This window comes from Miniopterus schreibersii (genome assembly GCF_964146895.1).
Source record: "Miniopterus schreibersii genome assembly, chromosome: 19".
In the NCBI taxonomy this organism is placed as follows: Eukaryota; Metazoa; Chordata; class Mammalia; order Chiroptera; family Miniopteridae; genus Miniopterus; species Miniopterus schreibersii.
In genome coordinates, this window is record NC_138119.1 from 14765306 (window position 1) to 14785351 (window position 20046).

A 20046-nucleotide genomic window follows, 5' to 3' on the forward strand; every position below is an offset into this window, starting at 1 on the left:
CACTAATTCAAAATGCTTCAGTATAACTGCCACCAATATCCTCCAATTTACTAATATTCAAATAAGTCTCATATGGAACCCAGTGTGGAGACTGGGACTAATAACATCAGTGAGCGTGGCTGTTCTAAAACCTGCACCTGGGTAACGTAAGTGCTCTGTAGATGGAAATAGAAAAAAGTAAGATGATCAATACATAATACTTGTGGCAGGCATCCCTTGACCATTTAACCTGACTACAAAATCCAGTGTTTAGTATTTCATACCAATCTTACTGCAGAAGCACTGTGCTACACACCATTCATTCATTTCCAAATGAAGTTGAAACTAATACAAAATAATTAACAAAACTTATTCACTTCAAAGCACAATTGAGAAAAGCAAATCAAGACAAAGCCCAAATATGAATCCTAGAGAGACTCCGTTACCAAGAATTGGACTTCATAAGTAGCAGATTCATTTTTTTTCTTTTCTTCCTTTCATTTTTCTTATAATTTAAAAATATATTTTTTCTATTCATTGCAGAAATCACAGCCCTTCAAGCTCCAACTGTGATTGGCGCTTAAGAACAAATGCCTAGATCCAGAATTTTAAAAGACAGACCTAACCTCTCCCCCTCCCAGACCCTCCATCCCATTGGTAAATGGGATCTGCAGTCCCCAGTAGAAGGCAGCAGGAACTTGGCTGTAAGGACGAGTCAGACTAAGGTAGGAACAAATTATGTATCTGCTGGTAAGCCCATGCCCCAAATTACTAGAACACGAGGATTTAGAACCCTTTGAGAACAGAATGTATTTCAAATACACACAAACATGGACTATTGCATATCATTTTTAGTTGAGGTCAAAATTTTAAAAGCCCAGTTTCCCCAGTTAAAAGCAGGGAATTCTATCATTGTACGTCTCCATTTACAGACCAGATTAATAAAAGCCCAGTCTAGAGGTAACACTTCTTTCCAAATTTAGCTTCATTTTAGCAGCATACATGGAGTACCAACACTTTTCAAGGCTTTAGCTCAGATCCATTAGGTCTACAAGAGACTAAAAATAACTGAAGGGACGTGAGTGGGCCAGGGTTTGTAGGATCCTCTCAAACTTCTCTTAGTTTCTTTTATAGTTTCTTTACCACATAAGCATTGTTTAAAAAAGCTAAACAATTAAGGCCAGGTATGCCCTTCAGGGGTGTTGCCTACAGTGGCTGAGACCCACTCAACTCGAAGCTTAAAGCAAGCTAATAATCGCGACTTGAAAGTTCTCCATGCCAGCAAGATGACTAACATTTAGTTTAGGTAATGTCTGACTTAAAACCCTGGTAGAGCCTATCTGACAAATGAAGTTAAAGCAGAATACAGAAAAAAGGGTAGAGAACAGGAACAAGAGTCGAAGGAAAGATGTTTTCTACAGTAAATTCTGTACTGTGAGATCCAAGGACACCAGTATGTTATGTCTGATTTAATTTTTTTAAAAAAAGGATAGTTCTGAATTACTAAAGTCTTTATTTTCCTAGTATTACTCCTTAGCTCAGTCATTCTTTTCCCACAACCCCCAAACCATGATGCAGTTCTTGAAACGTCAACCCTCCTGAGAACTCCTGACTTACTCTCTGACTTCTGTGAAACTACTATAGTCCCTCCCAAAGCAGCCAAAAATATTTTTTCAAAACTTGCATTTTATTCATTTCCAAAACCTGCCAAACTCTCTCTGCAGAAAGTACACTACCCCTTTAACCAATATAAAAGAATGAGTGGTTGTCCTTGGGGCTACCTTCCTCCCTGTCTCAGGGACAGACTGAGAGTGTGATAGGACTTCGCAGGGCCATGGGACAGAGAGCAATATAAAGAAGGAACAGCACTGAGGAGTCATCGTCCAGTTCCTCTTACCAATCACCTTCCATACCTGCAGGCAGGCTCCCATTTCACATCTGGCTGAGAGACCGCCTCAGAGCTTGGGACACTGATGCTCTCTGCATGTTTCCAGACTAGAAAGATGTCAAGGTCATAGCACCAGGACCTACTGCCACTGGAGCCAGACTCAATTCAACAAAGCCTCTGGCCTGAGAGAAACCAAAGGGATCTCTTTTCCTGCCTCCCTTTCCTGATGTACCTGTGTGGAATAAAACTTTTAATACATGAACATATAGGCAATTACATTTCAATACTGTTGACAAGAAGTATTAGTGCAACAAAATTCTTTATGTAACAACCAAGATTTTGGATCTTCCTAAGTGGCCCACTTATTTAACGGGTATTAAACAAAATACTAGTTTAACTGAAGACGACGTAGATCCTGAGTTGGTTAAAATAGGATTTGGCCTGGACTTTTTAAATGGCACACCATTCAAAAAGTGGTTGGGAGCATAAAAATTCTCCGCAAAAGCCTTTTGCTGCAAAGGTGGCCTTGAGTGGCTAAAGCAATATTTACTCTCAGCAATTAACCACCAAAGCACTTAGCAATTTGCATTCCCAGCAAAACACCACCATAAATTACTGCCTCAGACCCGGGATCTAAGAGGTGTACATACCCGAAGATAACTGTCATCAGCTTTGTCTAGGAAAGCAGGAGGTAACTAAACTGACCTGTGAATGCCCTCAGTGTGACTGGGCTCATCTTAGCAGTCAAGCTAAGTCAAACATCAAGTCAAACATCAAGTTTGGACTCCTTCGCTGTTGAATGTCTGACATGCATTTATCTGTAATGGAAGAGCCATAGATACCAGGAAAATGCTTTGTCTTTGAACCCCAAGAGTGGACTGAATAAGCTACTTTTCATTCCACAAATGGAAATCATTGACCCCATTTCATCATCAAATATATTTTTTAAAAAGAGGCAGAATAATGAAATGGTGGTTGAAAACACCAAGGGTACTTTCTTGCTTGCTGGCCTAAAGTTGAGGGAACCTTTTAGGAGCATCACATTAGCCTGAATAAATCTGTATCTAGAGCAGTATTTAGTTTAATGATGAGCTAGACTAGGGAGGAAAATCTTGGGAACCATTTATCAAGAGTCTGAATTCTCCTATGAAGTCTCTTAAGACCAATGAAAAGGCATTTTTGATTAAAGAAAAATGTAGGCACATAAAAATCTTCCAAGGACGAAAGACATGAAGGTTTTCCCACCTCCAAAGCTGTCTGCTCTGAGAAAGAGAACATGGAACAGGGCCAGGCCAAGTGGGAAAACCTATAGGAATCTGCCAATATAGCCTAAGCCATAGCATTAAACTAAAACAAGACTTTCTGCATTCCTGCCTTTCTTTTCTTTTTTTTTGTTAATCCTCACCTGAGGATATTTTTTCCATTGATTTTTACAGAGTGGTAGGGAAGGAAGGAGGGAGAGGAGAGAGAAAGAGAGAAACATCGATGTGAAAGAAATACATCGAATGGTTGCCTCCCACGCACACCTGTCGGGACCAGGGATTGAACTGCAACCCTGGAACGTGCCCTTGACTGGAAATTGAACCCTTTGGTACGTGGGCCAACATTGTAACCACTTAGCCACACTGGCCAGTGCTTCCTGCCTTTCTTATAATGTTGAGCCATATTTTCCTTAGTAGAAGTTAGAACAAGCGGTAACAAAGTGGCCTGGGCCTGTGCTGGGTTAAAAAAGACTTTCTGGCAGCTCTAGTCTCGAGGTGGGGCTGATATCACAAAGCCTTTGAAAGGGGTCATTTATCCAATGAGTTTTTGTGTTAGGGGACAGTCAGGTATAGGATCTGAAAATGTTATCAAAGCAAGAATGTGAAATGACAGGAAAAAAGGGTTCTTGTGGGGCATCTGGTATTATATAAAAAACACAGATTGTATCCTCAGGCACACCACAAAACAAAAAAACCCAGCAACACAGATTGTGCCACATACTCTGGGAATACAAAAAACCCATGCAAGAAAAGCTGCCCCTGCAAGGAGGCAGCTGTGAGTAGGGCCGAGTATGGCACAAGTCCATCCCTTGGAAAGCCAAGGTAGCAGTGAGACTCTCCCCCCATCAAGGATCCTGAGTTTGCTCTTCATTCATTTTAGGAAAAAAGCTTCCTATAATGAAAGTTCTTCCTGCAGCATCCCCAAACAGTTCTTGGTGAGTCCCCACAGACAGAATACTTCTAGCTAGGAGGCTTCCATTAACCTTCCTCGCCTATATATATATATATATGTAATTTTCTTCTTAAAATAAATTCCATGAATTCATAAAGCTCTCATCTTCAATCAAATGCAAAAGCAGAGCATCCTACTCAGAGGCTCTGAAACACAGGTCAGCCTCAAAGCAAATCAGCCTTCCAGTCTCAGGTAAGACTGGTCCAGTCCAGAAAGGCAAGGGAAATGCTTCTGAAGCCTGGGAGGCAGGAAGGGATTCCTTCAGATGGGCTTGTACAGCAGAGTAGTGACATACTTCTTCTTGTAGCGATGGGTTGCACTAAGGACCATCACACTGTCCTGAAAGGAAAAGAAACACATGCAGCTAATTCATTAGTTCAGGTGGTACACAGTTGTTCACTTTTAAGAGACATAGTTCGATACTACAGAAGGAGTTTGGTTTTGGAGTCAAATCAACTTAAATTCTGATCCTATATCCTACCATTACTCTGTTTGTGGCCTTGAATAATCTACTTTATGTCAGTAAGTCTTTTTTCTCATCATTAAAAGGGTAGTACCTACCATTAAGGTGGCTCTGATGATTAAACCAGAATATCTGGGAAAGTACCTGACACATAATAGGTGTTGAAGAAATATTAGTCTCCTACTTCACTCCCTTCCCCATTTTAAATTTGAATATTGGGTTTAAACCTAGCAAAGAAAAAAAGAAAGAAACATCTTGACATCCAATTATAGAAGGAAGCTGTAAATGCAGTGAGAAGAAAGGGCAGTGATCCTTTTAAAAAACCATTTTGAAGCCCTGAAGCAGGTCTAATTTCCATTTAACACCAAGGATGAACTTAAAAAGTCTTCTCTGATCAAGAGGGGACTCAGGAATCCCCTTCTATCCTTGGAAAAAGTAGACCCCAAAATCCTCCTAGGAAAGACACTCAATCCAAATAGCCTAAACAATCCGGGTCAAGGCCAAGGTGAATCACAATACTCAAGACCAGTGTGAAAAGTAAAAGATACAATTTCCCAGGCTGTATTACAGGCAATGTGTGTACCACAAGAGAAGACAGCAGGCCTGTGGACATCCATTGATAGCCAAAAAGCAGTTAGAGGAGGCAAAAGTTCAGTCAGATCCCAAAGAACCCAAGCAGATCCAATTGAGAAACCAGTGCATCTTCCCATTTTCCCCTATACTGTTTATCCACAATGAATGGTTCCCAGATTAACATTCAGGGACCAGGGAATGCTGATCATAGCCTAAATATGACAGAAGCAAGGCAGGTAAAAAGTTAACTCCAAGAAGGGTTTGGTAGAATGAGAAGCAGGTGAGAGAAGGACCTACTTGGAAAGACCTGGCACAGTAATCTCTAGGAAAGAACATGTAATGAGGATAGGAGGACTGGACTTCAGTCCTCTGTCTGGTACTTACTGGCAATATGACCTTCTCTGAGCTTTAGTTTCTTTATCTATAAAACAGGGGTTAAAAATAATACTTACTACATAAGGTTATTATAAAAAATAAATTCAGTAATATATATTTTAAAAGTACCTGTTAAAGAAGTCATCTATTAAAGAAACTGGATCAATGATTTCCCTTATCTGATGCACATCTAAGAAACACAAGCAGCTTAAAAAGATGACTAGGGCCTATCCTAGATGTACTTATTCAGAATCCCTGGAGAATGTAGCCTCTGAATCTCTATTTTCACAAGCTTCCCAGGTGATTCTGGTAATGATCAGCCTAGTCTGGTAACTGTAGAGCAACATAAAATTTTATTCCTATAGCCAAACCACAAAGACATGACTAGACTGAACAGATATTTTCAACCTAGACTTTAAAGCAGCAGAAAAACCAAGAAGGACTCTAAGAGTTGGAGGAGACACAGCAAATCTGGTCAAATTTCTAGTATATAGGAGAGATGTAACCTCTTGGGTATATATGATTGAGGCACCTGAAAGCAGATGTGTCCACCTTTTAAAAAGTGCGAGCCTTAGTATCACATTTAAGCATTCTTTGAACTAGAAGCTAAACTTGCTTTTTCTGCAAATAAAATTCTAGTGCTATGAACTCAAATTTAATTAAGTAGGTAGTACAAAGGTTATAGCTACCCACAAAGAAACCAGGGAGCAAAAAACTTCATTCAATCACAGGGAAATTCAGCTAGCCAGAATATAGATATAGAGACTAAGACTTTTTAAAATTAAGTTTATTGGAATGACATTGGTTAATAAGGTCATATAGGTTTCAAATGTACATTTCTATGAAACATGATCTGTATATTGCAGTGTGTGTCCACCACTCAAAGTCAAATCATCTTCCATCACCATATATTTGGTCCCTGTTACCCTTTACTACTCCCCACCCCCCTTCCCTCTGGTAACCACCATACTGTTGTCTGTGCCTATGAGTTTCAGTTTTATATCCCATACCTAAGAATCATATGGTTCTTAGCTTTTCCTGACTGACTTATCTCACTTAGCACAATACGCTCAAGGCCCACCCATGTTGTCACAATGGCAGTATTTCACCCTTTCTTACGGCTGAGTAGTGTTCTCTGTGTACATGTACGACATCTTCTTTATCTAATCATCCACTGAAGGACACGTTGGTTGTTTCCATGTCTTGGCCACTGTGTATAATGCTGCAATGAACATAGGGATGCATATATCTTTGCAAATAAATGCTTTCAAATTTTTCAGGTAGATACCCAGAAAGGGGATTGCTGGGACATAAGGTAGCTCTATTCTTAGTTTTTTGAGGAGCCTCCATACTGTTTTCATAATAGCTGCATTTGCACCACAGTGAATGAGGCTTCTCTTTTCTCCACATCCTCTCCAACTTATTACTTGCCTTGCTGATAGTAGCCATTGTAATAGGTATGAGGTGGTATCTCATTGTGGTTTTGATTTGCATTTACCTAATAGCTAGTGAAGTTGAACACCTCTTCATATATGTGTTGGCTAATTGTATGTCTTCTTGGGAGAAGTGTGTGCTCAGGTCTTCTGCCCATTTTTTAACTGGATTATTTGTTTGGTGTTGAGTTGCATGAGTTCTTTATGTATTTTGAATATCAGCTCCTTTTTGGAGCTGTTTGCAAGTATCTTCCTCCCTTCAGCTGGTTTCCTTTTAGTTTTGTTGGAGGTTTCTCTTGCTGTGCAGAAACTTTTTGAGACTAAAACTTTTTTTAAAAAAATCAAAAAACCCACCCACTAGTTTAAAAAAGTTCTCTATAATTTAACCATTACTGCCAGCCTCAGCTTCAGTGAAGAAGCAGAGCAACAACTGGAGAACATATGTTACACGTCCCTCCCGTTTTGGGGAGCTCTGTGAAGAGCCAGCCCCACCACTTACCTTAATGGACAACGCATAGAGATGGTTCAACATAACATGATTTGGCTCAGGGAGCAAGGCTGGATCACACTAAGAGAGGAAAAAAAAAAATCACTGAATGGGGTTAAATGCACAGTCTAAAATGAAGCAGTTTACTCTTCTTGCGAGCCCTTTGGGATTGAGAAACTCTAAACTAGTATGTACTGCTTCTTTTAAATATTGCACTCACCCTTGTATATATCAATAACACATTCTCATTACAGGAAATCAGGAAAATTCTGCGTCCAGGGCAGAAACCCTAAGCCTCAGCATCTATTCATCTTCCTTAACAGAGCTAAGACAAAAATCTTGCTAATAACACATAGAAGATTCAGGTTAAGAGGCAACAGTAATCGTAATGGAAATCGTGAATTGACTAGAAATGTGAATTATAAGAAAAGAAAAACAAAACAAAACCCTTCTACTTCTTTTCTATATCCTTAAATGATAAATATGCCATAAGGAATATAAGTTGGAATATAAGTCCCTGAAACTGGTTCTAGTAATCCACAGCTCTGGGCCTGAATATTTGGAGCAGAAGACAACTATGAATTTTGATATCAGACTTGGAAAAGTCACAACTCAGCCCTGGAAAAAAGAATCTGTAATATATATCTACATATATGATAACAATATGAAAAGATTAGATTTCTTCTTTTTTCCATATATATGATTTATACTCTCAACATACCTTTGTAATAATCCCAACCTCTAGGGTTACTAAACTTTAGCTCAAATGGTCTTAGTGACCCCAAGATGCCCCAGCAATTCTCTCAGGATACTCACAGAAATATTAGTGTCCTTGTTAAGAATAACTTGGAGAAGGTGAGGAGGCAAGATAGGTGGGGATTTGAATCTCTCCTCAGATCGAAACACATACATTTCTTGACCATAAGGCCCTGGGGGTGAGCTGGAAAGGTCTGGAAGACATTTACCGAAATATAAGGGAAAGTTAGAGGACTACTAAAAATGCATGAAAAAAATGTCATTACCATGGCAGCTAATAGAAAATACATAGAAGTCATGGATCATAAACTTGTGACATGTTGGGTCTACAACTATAAGTTGTAGACAAAAACAAAGTCTGAATTATGCTGAACATAAACCAGGAAGTTCAGAGGAGAAGATGAGGGGTAAAAGACATAGGTTTTGGGAAGTACTCCATTTATCAGTTGTATGATGTGGGACAGATCCTGCCACTATCGTCAATTTCTTCATTCATAAAATAAAAAGAATCTCTGCCCTATTCTACAATGTTTTTAAAGGGATCAAATAAGATAACAGATATGACAATACCTTGTAAACTGTCAAACAAGATGAAAAGTTTAGATTTCTTCTTTTTCCACCCAAGCAACACATAAGGTTATAAACTCTAAGATACTTATACTACCGTGACTGCAACAATGAGGACAAAATTACTAATAATATAGTAGTCATTAGGGAAATGCAAATAAAAACCACAATAAGATACCACTTAACATTCACTTAGATGGCTATAATAAGAAAGACTCACAATAACAATAATTACTGGCAAGTATGTGGAGCAATTGGAACCTTTGTACTATTCCCAGCTCCTTTGGAGAACAGTTTGGCAGTTCCTTCAAAAGTTAAACATAAAGTTACCAGATGACCCAGAAATTATATTCCTGGGTATATAGCCGAGAGAAATGAAAACATAGGTCTACACAAAAACTTGAACACAAACGTTCAAAACAGCATTGCCTGGCAGGGCATGGCTCAGCAGTTGAGTGTCGACCTAGGATCCAGGTGATCAGGGTTCGATTCTGGGTCAGGGCACATGCCCGGGTTGCGGGCCTAATCCCCAGTTGGGGGCGTGCAGGAGGGGGCCGACCCATGACTCTCTCATCATTGATGTTTCTATCTCTCTCCCCCTCTCCTTTCCTCTCTCTGAAATCAATAAAGATATTAAAAAAAACCCCAAACAGCACTATTTTTAATAGACAAAAAGCAGTAACAATCCAAATGAGAGGCAAAAGAGAGTAGCAATAATACTGCTATATTAAACAATATCTTAAAAATATATAGAACTTGAAATTTTTCAAAATGCTCTGTTATTTTGTCATGTGATCCATAAAACACACCTAGGAAGTACTTAGAAAGTTTTTTCTTTTCATCCAAAATTTAAAAAAAAAAATTGGTTAAGTGATTTGCCCAAAGTCACATACATAGCAACATGGTCACTGAATGCAGATTAAAACCCATTGTCTGCAGATTCCTAATAAAATGTATTCTAAACCTTACCTCAGTGGATCAGGAAATTGGGTGAAAGAGGGAAGAAAGAAATAACAAAAGTATGCTAGTCCTCTTTCTACATAGTTATGACTATATGTCTATTATTTATTGACTGCTTTATCAGAATTATGTAATACAAAAATTTAGTCACAAGTGGCCTCATGATTTAATTCAGAATTCTTAAACTCTTTTTAATCACTGCCCCACCAGCCAAGAAGAATGTCCAACTTTACTTTCTGAGCTTATATAATGAAAACAGTATTTTTACAATTTTCCTATACAGACAATTATACTATTGATTATTCTTTTGGAAACTGCTTCTTTTAGTAGGCCACTCTTTGTGCCCTGAGATTCTAATCTGCCCCATTTAAGGTACTGTGTCTCCTTAGTTGAGAATCATTGAGAATAATTGAGAATAGCTCCAATTTTACTCATAAGGAACTGAGAACCAAAAAGGTTGAAGGACTTGTCCATGATGGCAAAGTTAGTCAGTAGCAGAGGCAGGCTTTGAACCCACAAGGGAGAAGTATGCTCACTAGGAACACAGTGCACACAGTTCTATAGACAGTCATTGCCTTTATTGCAAAGTAACAAAATGGTAACTGTGAGTGTGGTTAGCAAATCATGCTTCTGGTGCTGCAGCAAATGTACACAGAGATGAAGGCCTTGGAAAAAATAATATTGGGAGAAGCAAAAGGATACAGGCCTTTTACTCTCCCAAGGCATTTTTTTTAATTGAAAAACTTACAAAATTTCAGTTAACATACACACAAAAGAATTATGGGATTTTGTAACCCCCTCTTTCCCCAAAGACTGCCACACCTGTAGGGTCCTATAACACTGCAGAAGTTAGGCAAACCAGACAAATCAAGCCTCTGAGGGGTGATACCACCAAAGGTCAATAAAAAGCTTGAATTATTAGAAATAGCTTTCTAAACTATGGGCCATAGCCCATTAATGACTTTAAAAAGAAAGGATAAGAAGTTATATGCATATATGCATAACTCATGGACACAGTCAATAACGGGGTGAAGGCCTGGGGAGGGAGTGGGAGCGAGGTGGAGGGGGTCAACTGGGGGGAAATAATGAGACACCTGTAATACTTTCAACAATAAAGATAAATTCAAGAAAAGGGATAAAAAGAAAATAGAGTGCCTCAGATGCAATAAAGGCAAACATTGTTCTGTAAGACTTGTGTTTTACAGAAACACAAGTGTTACAGTTGTGTGTGTGTATTGGGTTACAATGTAAAACAAATGTCTTACTGTAGATCAGGGGTGGGGAATCTTTTTTTCTGCCAAGGACCATTTGGATATTTGTAACATCATTTGAGGGCCATACAAAATTATCAACTTAAAAATTAGCTATGTGCCCGGCCAGGCATGGCTCAGCGGTTGAGCATCTACCTAGGATCCAGGCGATCGGGGTTCAATTCCCGGTCAGGGCACATGCCCCGGTTGCGGGCGAGGCAGCAGATCAATGACTCTTTCATCACTGATGTTTTTTTCTCTCTCTCTCCCTCTCCTTTCCTCTCTCTGAAATCAATAAAGATATATTTAAAAAAAAAAAAAAAAATTAGCTATGTAAAAAGCTCCTAGATTTATTGAATTTTGAGTCCCACCTGTGGTTTCCTTAGCAGGGCCACACCAAATGATTTTGTGGGCCGCAAACAGCCCGCGGGCCAGATGTTCCCCACCCCTGCTGTAGATCCTGGTTAAAGTGTGAAATTAAATACTCTAAACTGAGATATTTTTTTTGTCTCAGATAACAGGACCTAAATGCTTACAGAATTATACAGGGTGGGCCAAAAGTAGGCTTAGAATTGTTTGTATGGAAAATAATACAATGATTAATAAGTAGTAATACAAGAATAAACTGTGTTTCGAATACTCACAACTGTAAACCTACTTTTGCCTCACAGTGAGAAAATGAAAAAACAACAAATAAAAACCACTCTTGGGAAGGAACATGCATTATAAGAAAAAAACACCAAGAAAGAGCAAATACTACAAAATTACCTCGACAAGATGTCTCGGAGCTTTCCATTGAATCTAGTTTTAAAGCATCAAACACCTCAAAATCAGATTTTTTGACATGGATCAAATTGTTAATCGTGCCAAGCTGACTGGTAACCACAGGCTGAAACAGTGAATGGAAAAAATTTATGAGTCCCTGTTTCAAATCCATCTCTTCCATTCAACTCTCCTCTTTTAAAAAATGATCATACTCGCCACCTCCATCTTTTTATTAAGAGATAAATCCTCCAGTGCAGGAGAGCAGCTGCCCATCAATCCTTACAGCAATGAAGTTTGACACCAAGGGGAATAATAGCTAAGAGGAGACTGCTAAGTTAGTGGTTATCCTCGGAGATCAAGGCCTTACCTCTGATGGATCATGAACCCACTGTCCATCCACAAAGAACTTGTACTGGTGCTCTCCCTCAGGGAGGTCCAGGATGGCCACAAAGTCATTATGACTACAGAAGAAAACAGAAAGTTAAACAGGCCAAGTTCCTATCAGAAGACGGAATGTAAATTTAAAAACCATGAGACAATCAAAATATCATACCAATTATCGCTCACATTGCTAAGCGATTGTAGCCCCCAAAGTGAAAAATAATTTATAGCCCAGCCAGTGTGGCTCAGCAGTTGAGCACTGACCTATGATCCAGGAGATAGAGGTTTGATTCCTGATCAAGGCACATGCCTGGGTTGTGGGCTCGATCCCCAGTAGGGGACCTGCAAGAGGCAGCCAATCAATGACTCTCTCATTACTGATGTTTCTATCTCTTTCTCTCCCTCCCCTTCTCCCTTCCTCTCTCTGAAATTAATAAAGACATATTTAAAATAATAATTGATAAACCCCGTTTCCTTTCCTATATCATGTTCAGAATGTATCTGCCAGGCCCTCCCAATAACTTTAGTTCTTAACTAATGTCTGGAAAAGAATAAAAATTTTAATCTCCCCTTTGTACAATTATTTTGCTTTAGGAGAACAGATCCTTCACAAGTGTAAATAAGACAGTAGGTAGGTTCGGGATACAGAAGTGGCTCAAGGTACCCTTTCCACATTTTGGTGAGCATCTTCTGGAGAATTACGTACTGACAGGTAGGCCTTTTTGATAATCAGTTAAATAATTCATTATTGCTCTGCAGGCCACAAATAACACTACCTAGAACTTCACCATGTTTTTGTTTTAGCGCAGAAGTCAGAGCAACTGGACTCAGCTAGTTATAGAATACGTCCTACAAGCATAGAAAGGACCTGAATTAACACAGTCCTAAAGAATGTGCCCACAAAGCTATAAATCCCTCTGAGTGGTAAAACACCGGACTCACTACGAGATTTTTAAAAAGTCACAGATATAGTCACTGGTCACAGAAAATGTTCAAGAGTCCCTAGAAAATGGATAGTAGTAGTCCAGCCAGGCCTCTACTCCTGGACTCTATAGACTCAATCAAGACACTTGTCTTCACCTCTTAATCAGTGGAATCTTGGTGCTCCAATTGTTGAAGGACCCAGAGATGAAGACCTCCTTGCCTCCTTCAGACCAGCGGATAACAGTGGGCCGGGCCTGCTGTGTGGGCTTTACGGAGTCCTCCAAATCCTGCTGCCATGATACAAACTCTTTGTCCCCAGGGAGCTGTAAAAAGGATTAGGTCATCCCTAAATTGTGACCCAGGAATTCTTAAAAGGTCACTCTCCTCCCTAGGGCTGAGAGGGGTGCTAGGTTTCTGCTAAGAACCAATAAGCTCTGAAATTAGCAACTAAATCAAGTTTTGAACACACTATAGAAAAATAACTCATCTAGGACCAATGGTCAAATGGCTTATGCTCGAGGGCTGTCCAAATCACATCCTAACTTCCAAGTCTATTTCCTGTTATCACATTAACTCACAAGCAGGCAATTATTATATGCTTCCAAGTGCCTCTTAAGAGGAAAAAAATGTGAAAATAAAGTGTGGTTCTTGCCCTGGCTGGTGTGGCTCAGTTGGTTGAGTGTGGTCCCATGCACCAAGAGGACGCTGGTTCAATTCCCAGTCAGGGCATATATGCCCAGGTTGTGGGCTTGATCCCCAGTAGGGGGGACTCAGGAGGCAGCGAATCAATGTTTCTCTCTCATTGATGTTTCTCCCTCTCCCTTTTTCTCTCTCTAAAATCAATAAAATCATATTTTAAAAGTATGGTTCTGCCTGGCCGGGCATGGCTCAGCAGCTGAGTATCGACCTAGGATCCAGGAGACTGAGGTTCGATTCCCGGTCAGGGCACCAAAAAAAAAAAAGTATGGTTCTATAAAAAATAATTAAGTGAGCCATGTATTTTTCACATGCAAGTATGAACAGCTCTCAATTATCAGTTGTAATAGAAGACAGAGATACTGAAATTCATAAATAATTCATAAACTCCATTTTAGCTAATAGGTTACAAAGGGCATTAAAAATATAAAACCCACATCATTGGTTTCTTAAATTTTGAGAGGTGGTTATGAAATCTTATTTGTTCACCTATGTCAGGTTTATACTAATTATTTCAGGAGTAGGAATGAAAATTCTGGAGCCTCAAGGAACATCAAATAAAAAATACAGCTTCCTTCAACAAAAACAGTTCTAGTATCAAATGAGGTCTGTAGGATTCTGAAAAATATTGACTCCTTACTTAGTTTCTTTTCATTACGACGTTGGGAAAATTTCTTGGGACTGGCAGACTGAAGAAAGAGGCTGACAACACCATCATTAAATCAAGAGTTTATTAAGGGAACTTACATGAGGCTCATCTGGGGCCTCATCATGTGGCTGTACTCCAAGCCCTATGGAGTAGGGCTTGATAGTGGTCCTGGGGCAAGAGCTGCCCCAGATAGGGGAAAAAAGCCTTAGTGCCTGCCCGGGGTAGGGCAAAGGCCTGTTCCAGGAACCAGCACACTGGGGCATAGGGGATGGGCCAGTCAGACAGTCTCTGAGGGGATTTACAGGAAGCAATCTGTTCTGGCTGGGATCTAGCTGGATGTAGGTAGAGGGTCAAGCAGAGGTCATGTCTTGGAAGAGTCTCTCCACATACCATCCTTTAGAAGAAGAGTTGGCAAACTATGGCCAGTGAGCCAGATGCTTTTATAAACACATTTTTATTGGAAAATAGCACACTGATTCATTTACTTAGTATCTACAGCTATTTTCATGCTAGTGGCAGAAATGGGTAGTTGTGAGAAACTATGTGGTCTTCAGAGTCTAAAATATTTACTATCTGGCCCTTTACAGAAAAAGTTTGCTGAGCCCCACTTTACATTGGAGTAAATGACGTTGGTAAACAGAAAAATAAGACTGTATAGATTCACCAAATAGCCCTGGCCAGGTGGCTCAGTTGGTTGGGCTTTGTACTGTGCACCAAAAGGTTGCCTGTTTGATTTTCGGTCAGGATACATGCCCAGGGTTGTGGGCTCGATCCCTACTTAGGGTGGGTGTGAGAGGCAGCCAATCGATGTTTTCTCTCTCTCTCTCTCTCTCCCCCTTCCTCTCCCTAGAATCAATAAAAACATATTTAAAAAAAAGATTACCAAATAAAATAATGTGGGTTTTTTGTTTTTTTTAAAAGGACTAGCTTATTCATTTGGACTTTATTTTAAAAATGGCCGGGGAAGTCTAACTTCCATAATGCCTCTCGGTATTCCTCAAAACTGCAATGAGACACCAGTAGCAGCATAATCCAAAGTAAACAGAGAAAGAGAAATGAAGGGACTTTCACATTATATAAGTGGCTTAAGAGAAAACCTGATCTCAATATTCTTAAAGCAATGGATTCTTGTCTGACAGGCTGCATTATAATTACAAAAATGTCTACATATGCCTAAGGATAATCCTCAGATTCTGATTCAGATATAGGGCCTGGGAATCTCTTTAAGTTTACCATATAATAATGCTATGACATGTTAAACAAAGAAATAAACCTCACTTTTAGAGCTACGTCCTAAAATATTTAGATAAAATAATATATGATACATCTGGAATTTGCTTCAAAATAATTGGTGGGGAGAATGAACTGAGTATGGGTGATTGAAATTCATTCATGATTAGATCATTGTTTAAACTGGGTGACAGATATTTAGGACTTCATTACACCGTTCTTTCTAAATTTTGAAACATGATAAATGTTTCAAATATTCCATAAAGAGTTTAAACAAATTTCAGGTTATTTTAATGTGCAAACAGAATTGAGAACTGAAGAAGGTTGCTGTTCAAAGCAATGGAGGCCCCACTGCCACTGTTTCTATCAGTTACTTTTATGATTTAGGATTTTCCATTTAGAATTTGAAAGCTACAAACAATGAATATGCCCAGCTTTGGAAGACAGCCCTTCCACGTATGACGTGACATTTCTGTGGCAGACATGAGTATAGCTGACTAGCAGAAAGACTGTTGACTCTGAGTTAAAAAGTTAGCAAAGTCATCAGGAAAAGAGACAAAACAATTAGAATTACAGTTTGAAACATTTAAGTAAAACATTGAGGGAAGAAGTAAAGATGATAGTTTGAGAACTATAAAATTTTAGATTTGGAAGAGACTTCAGGAATGATGTGAACCAGTTTTCTTATTTCACAAATGGCAAGACTGAGGTAAGGGAAAGAAGGATCCAAAACAGGAACCATTTCAAATACAGCAACCTGGCTTTTATCCAGGGCACCGATGACCACAGTCACAGTTTGACAAATACACTGTTCTTAACTCCTGAGTCATCAATGTAGGAAAATGGTAAAAAATACAGTGAGGTAGATGACCTTGAGAAAGCCTTGAAGAAGTAAATTCAGATGGCTGGATGGACAGCCCAAATGATGAGCAAGAAGTCCTGAAGTGGGAGAAGAAAGGAACAGAGAAGAAACCCCCAAAAATAATGGTCCTTTAAATCATTAACTCTCACTCCTCCTCTCTCTGATTATGTTCTCAGTTGGGATCCAAGAAAAGAGCCAAATTTCATGTGCTACCAACTTGGCAAATCATTCTCTATTAATTTCTCTGAAGAAATAAGAAACATCAAACACACTCCAGTCTCAATCCCTCCATTTTTTTACTTTGTCCCAGTTGGCCTTAATGCATTTAACGCTGACAGCTCTAAAACTGATCAAAAGCATATGGATGGTAATCACATTGCTGTCAGCTCCACCTATCCTTTCTGGAGAGTGAACACAAGTTGCTGCTTTCCTGAAAGTCCTTGGAATTGGGAGCAAGGTCTTCAGAGCAGCTGTGGGTGGTCGTTTTCAGCCATGGTAACATCATGAAGCACTGCTACCACTGGGAAATGGTGAAATCCTGGAATTATCGGCTCTGCTACTTGAGCAACAGCTGGGCGAGAAAGAAGCACACCCTCAGCCACCACAGCTATAGAGTATGGGACAAAAATTGGGCAGCGATGTCCTTTACTGAGCCCCAAGACTAGGAGAAAGTGATTCAAATAAGCGAGTGGTTGCTGCTCACAGCCAAGCCAAAGGAAAAAGGATCCGAAGCGCTGAGCTCCTAGAAGGGCAAAAATGATACTGACACACACAAGTTGTCAGGGGAAAAATTCATGTACCCACCTCAGGGCAAATGTGAGAAACTGTGACGTTTCCCACCAGCGCTTACAACCTATATATTCATGGATACTCTAGAAGAGGACATCCTGCCTGTTAGGAGAACCAAACATTCGGGGCGGTGGGGAGGGGGCGGCGGGGGTCCTCCTGTCCTTCTCCTAAAAATGTGCCCGACAGATTAGTCGGAAAATAAGAATAATTCTCACCTCTATTTGAAGGCAGTATTGCGAGAGAACTGCCATCCAACATCTCCACTCCCGAAAAATCCCTTCAATTAAAAAAGCCGTAACCTAGGTCAGCGTCATAAGAACTAAGAAATAAGGCCGCTGCGGAATCGCCACGACTGGGGGCGTGGGGGCGTGGGGACGCTCACCTTGGAGTCCGGCAGGCTGAAGACGCTGGGGTCGTCAGTGCTGCCCACCATGATCCTGTGCTCCTTGCCCGGGCCGTGGCCGCCGGCGCCCTCGGCGCGCGCAGCCTTGGCGCCGTGGCGCTCCCCCGCCACCCGCTCGCTCGCGGTGTTTCCCATGGCTGCAGCTCGAGTCCGCGGCCACCTGCCGCGGGGAACAACACGGGGCGAGGGACACCCCGGCGGCCGCGTCAGGGACACCTCCGGCCCCGCCCCTTCGCCTGGGGACGCGGTGAAGGGAATCCCCGCCGCAGGGAAGCCGTCTCTGGGCCCTTCCCTCCTGGGCCTCCAGGAACGCCCGGAACCCCCCCACTCCCCCCCCCCCCCCCGGCCCCCTCGAGGTCCGCTGCTCAGGAAACCCGCTTTCGGGAACTCCCCTGCATCCCCGCGTTCACACCCGCACCCCCATCACCTCCCGCGACGCGCTCCCTCCTTCCCGGCCGCCGGCGCGACGGGTGTTCTGCCGATAAAGCCGCCAATAAAGTTATTGAAATTGAAGCCGCGCCTGGGAGCGACCGGGGTTTCCTCCTAAAATGGGTGCTAGGCCGGCATTGCGGCCCGCGCCGCGCCCCCGCCCGCCGGCCTCTCTAGCCGCCGCCGCCTCGATGGTGGACAGCCGCGCGCAGCCCCCAGCGCCGGGAGGGGGCGCCCGCCCGCCCGCTCTCAGCTGAGGGCCCACGGGACCGTCCTCCCGCGGGACGCTTCGGGAAACGGTTCGCTGAGGCTGCGGGCCTGCCTTGCGGAGGACACGGCCCCCGAATGGTGCTCGGGACCGCCACCCAGCCTCCGGGGTTCGGTACCCACAGGCACGGTGCTTTCTTCCCGGCCCCTCACCGGGCCTGTTTCGCCAAAACCGGTTTCGTTGTCATGGCGACCCCAAGAGGTGGGTTCCTAGAGGAACTACACCCGCTTCCCACTGAAGGCCCGGTTGCTCCAGGTTGGGGAGCAGACACCTTGACCCCCCAGGGAAGGAGTGGTTAGGAGATAAACCTTAACGGGTTAGTGACGCTGTATGGCGAAAATGTTCTCCCACTTAGTGGGCTGTCTTTTCATTTTGTTAATGGTTTCTTTTGCTGTGCAAAAACTTTCTGGTTTGATGTAGTCCCGGTTAGTTTTTTCCTTTGTTTCCCTTGGCGGACGAGATACATTAGAAAAAGTATTGCTCCAAGAAATGTCCGAGATTTTGCTGCCTGTTTTCTTCCAGGATTTTTAGGGTTTCGAGTCTAACATTTAAGTCATGCACCCATTTCGAGTTCATTCTTGTGTATGGCATAAGAAGCTGGTCTAGTTTCCTTTTTTTGCATTTATGTGTCTGATGGTTTCTGACTTCCCTTGTCTTTTATGATCTTGACAGTTTTGCGGTGATATTTTATGAAACATTCCTGACTTGCGTTTGTCTGATGTTTTTCTCGTGGTTAGACTGGGTTATGGGTTAGGAGGAAGACCTCAGAGATAAAGTATCCTCATCGCATCATATCAAGGGTGCGTACTATCAACGTGACTTCACTGTTGATTTCATCTTGATTACCCAGCTGAGGTCCTACTTGTCAGATTGCTCCTCTGTAAAGGTATTTTCCCCCCTCTCCATGCTTTTCTCTTTGGAAGGAAGTCACTATGTACTTCACTCTTAAGGCAGAGTGACTACGTAAACTATTTGGAATTCTGTGTGGGAGGTTTGTATTCTTCCCCGCCTACTAATTTATTCAATCATTAATATCAATACAGACTCATGGGTATTTTTTTACATCTTATGTTATAATCCAGTACCAGGTAATTTATTGCTCAAATTGTTACATCTTTGACCATTGGGTCCACCTTCATTTGGCTCCTGTGTGGCTTGGACATACCCCATCAGTTTGCTTTTTGAGCACATCCATACTTTTTTGCGCTACATGGATGCATTCTATTGTATAATCTAATTGGGAATTATAATTACAAAAGCAAGATATGATAAATTGATGAATATTAGTACATATTCATCAGCTGCTACGGGTTTGTAGTAATTGAATTGGCTTGATTTCAAATTCCTATTCATCTTACTTTTAGCTTGATTTAGAAGGTAACGAATGACTTTTTTGTAACCTATTTTATAAGGATAATGAGACAGTCAATGAATTTAGAATAAAAAATGTTTAAAAAAACTGTGGTACTTGTTGCTGATAATTAGGAATTGTATTATTAAAGGACTGTTAATTCACAAATTTACCCGCTGAAAAAGGCAAATTTATATGTTAAGAGCAAGGAATGAAAAAATAGCAAGCAGCCTTCAATTTACTTTTGAACTATCTGCAGATTAAAAGATATTATGTCCATTTTAATATTTTTCAAGTCCTCAGCATCATAAGGATTAGCGAAGGAAAAAGACTAAAGAATATTGGTTGTCAGTA

At 41.1% G+C, this 20046-nt stretch overlaps 1 protein-coding gene across 9 annotated transcripts; it reads right to left on the reverse strand.

Moving 5' to 3' along the window:
• Window positions 1-697: 697 nt before the first annotated feature.
• Window positions 698-18263, reverse strand: PRKAB2 (protein kinase AMP-activated non-catalytic subunit beta 2). 9 transcript variants are annotated; one of them, XR_013997764.1, is made up of 10 exons: window positions 17624-17936; window positions 13172-13338; window positions 12078-12171; window positions 11714-11834; window positions 8229-8362; window positions 7425-7493; window positions 6612-6714; window positions 5622-5682; window positions 5502-5538; window positions 4369-4420 (listed from the first exon to the last, which is right to left on the reverse strand). XR_013997764.1 is itself a non-coding variant. In XM_081122281.1 (8 exons), the coding sequence occupies exons 2-8, from the start codon at window positions 17777-17779 to the stop codon at window positions 4343-4345; spliced, it is 819 nt and encodes a 272-aa protein (XP_080978407.1). In that variant the 5' UTR covers window positions 17780-17804; window positions 18072-18263; the 3' UTR covers window positions 698-4342. The 9 variants fall into 9 exon arrangements, 6 of the variants coding, with proteins under 6 accessions (XP_080978407.1, XP_080978409.1, XP_080978411.1 ...); XR_013997762.1 differs by lacking the exon at window positions 5622-5682 and having other exon boundaries at window positions 698-4420; window positions 17624-17942; XR_013997763.1 differs by lacking the exon at window positions 6612-6714.
• Between the last annotated feature and the right edge of the window lie 1783 nt (window positions 18264-20046).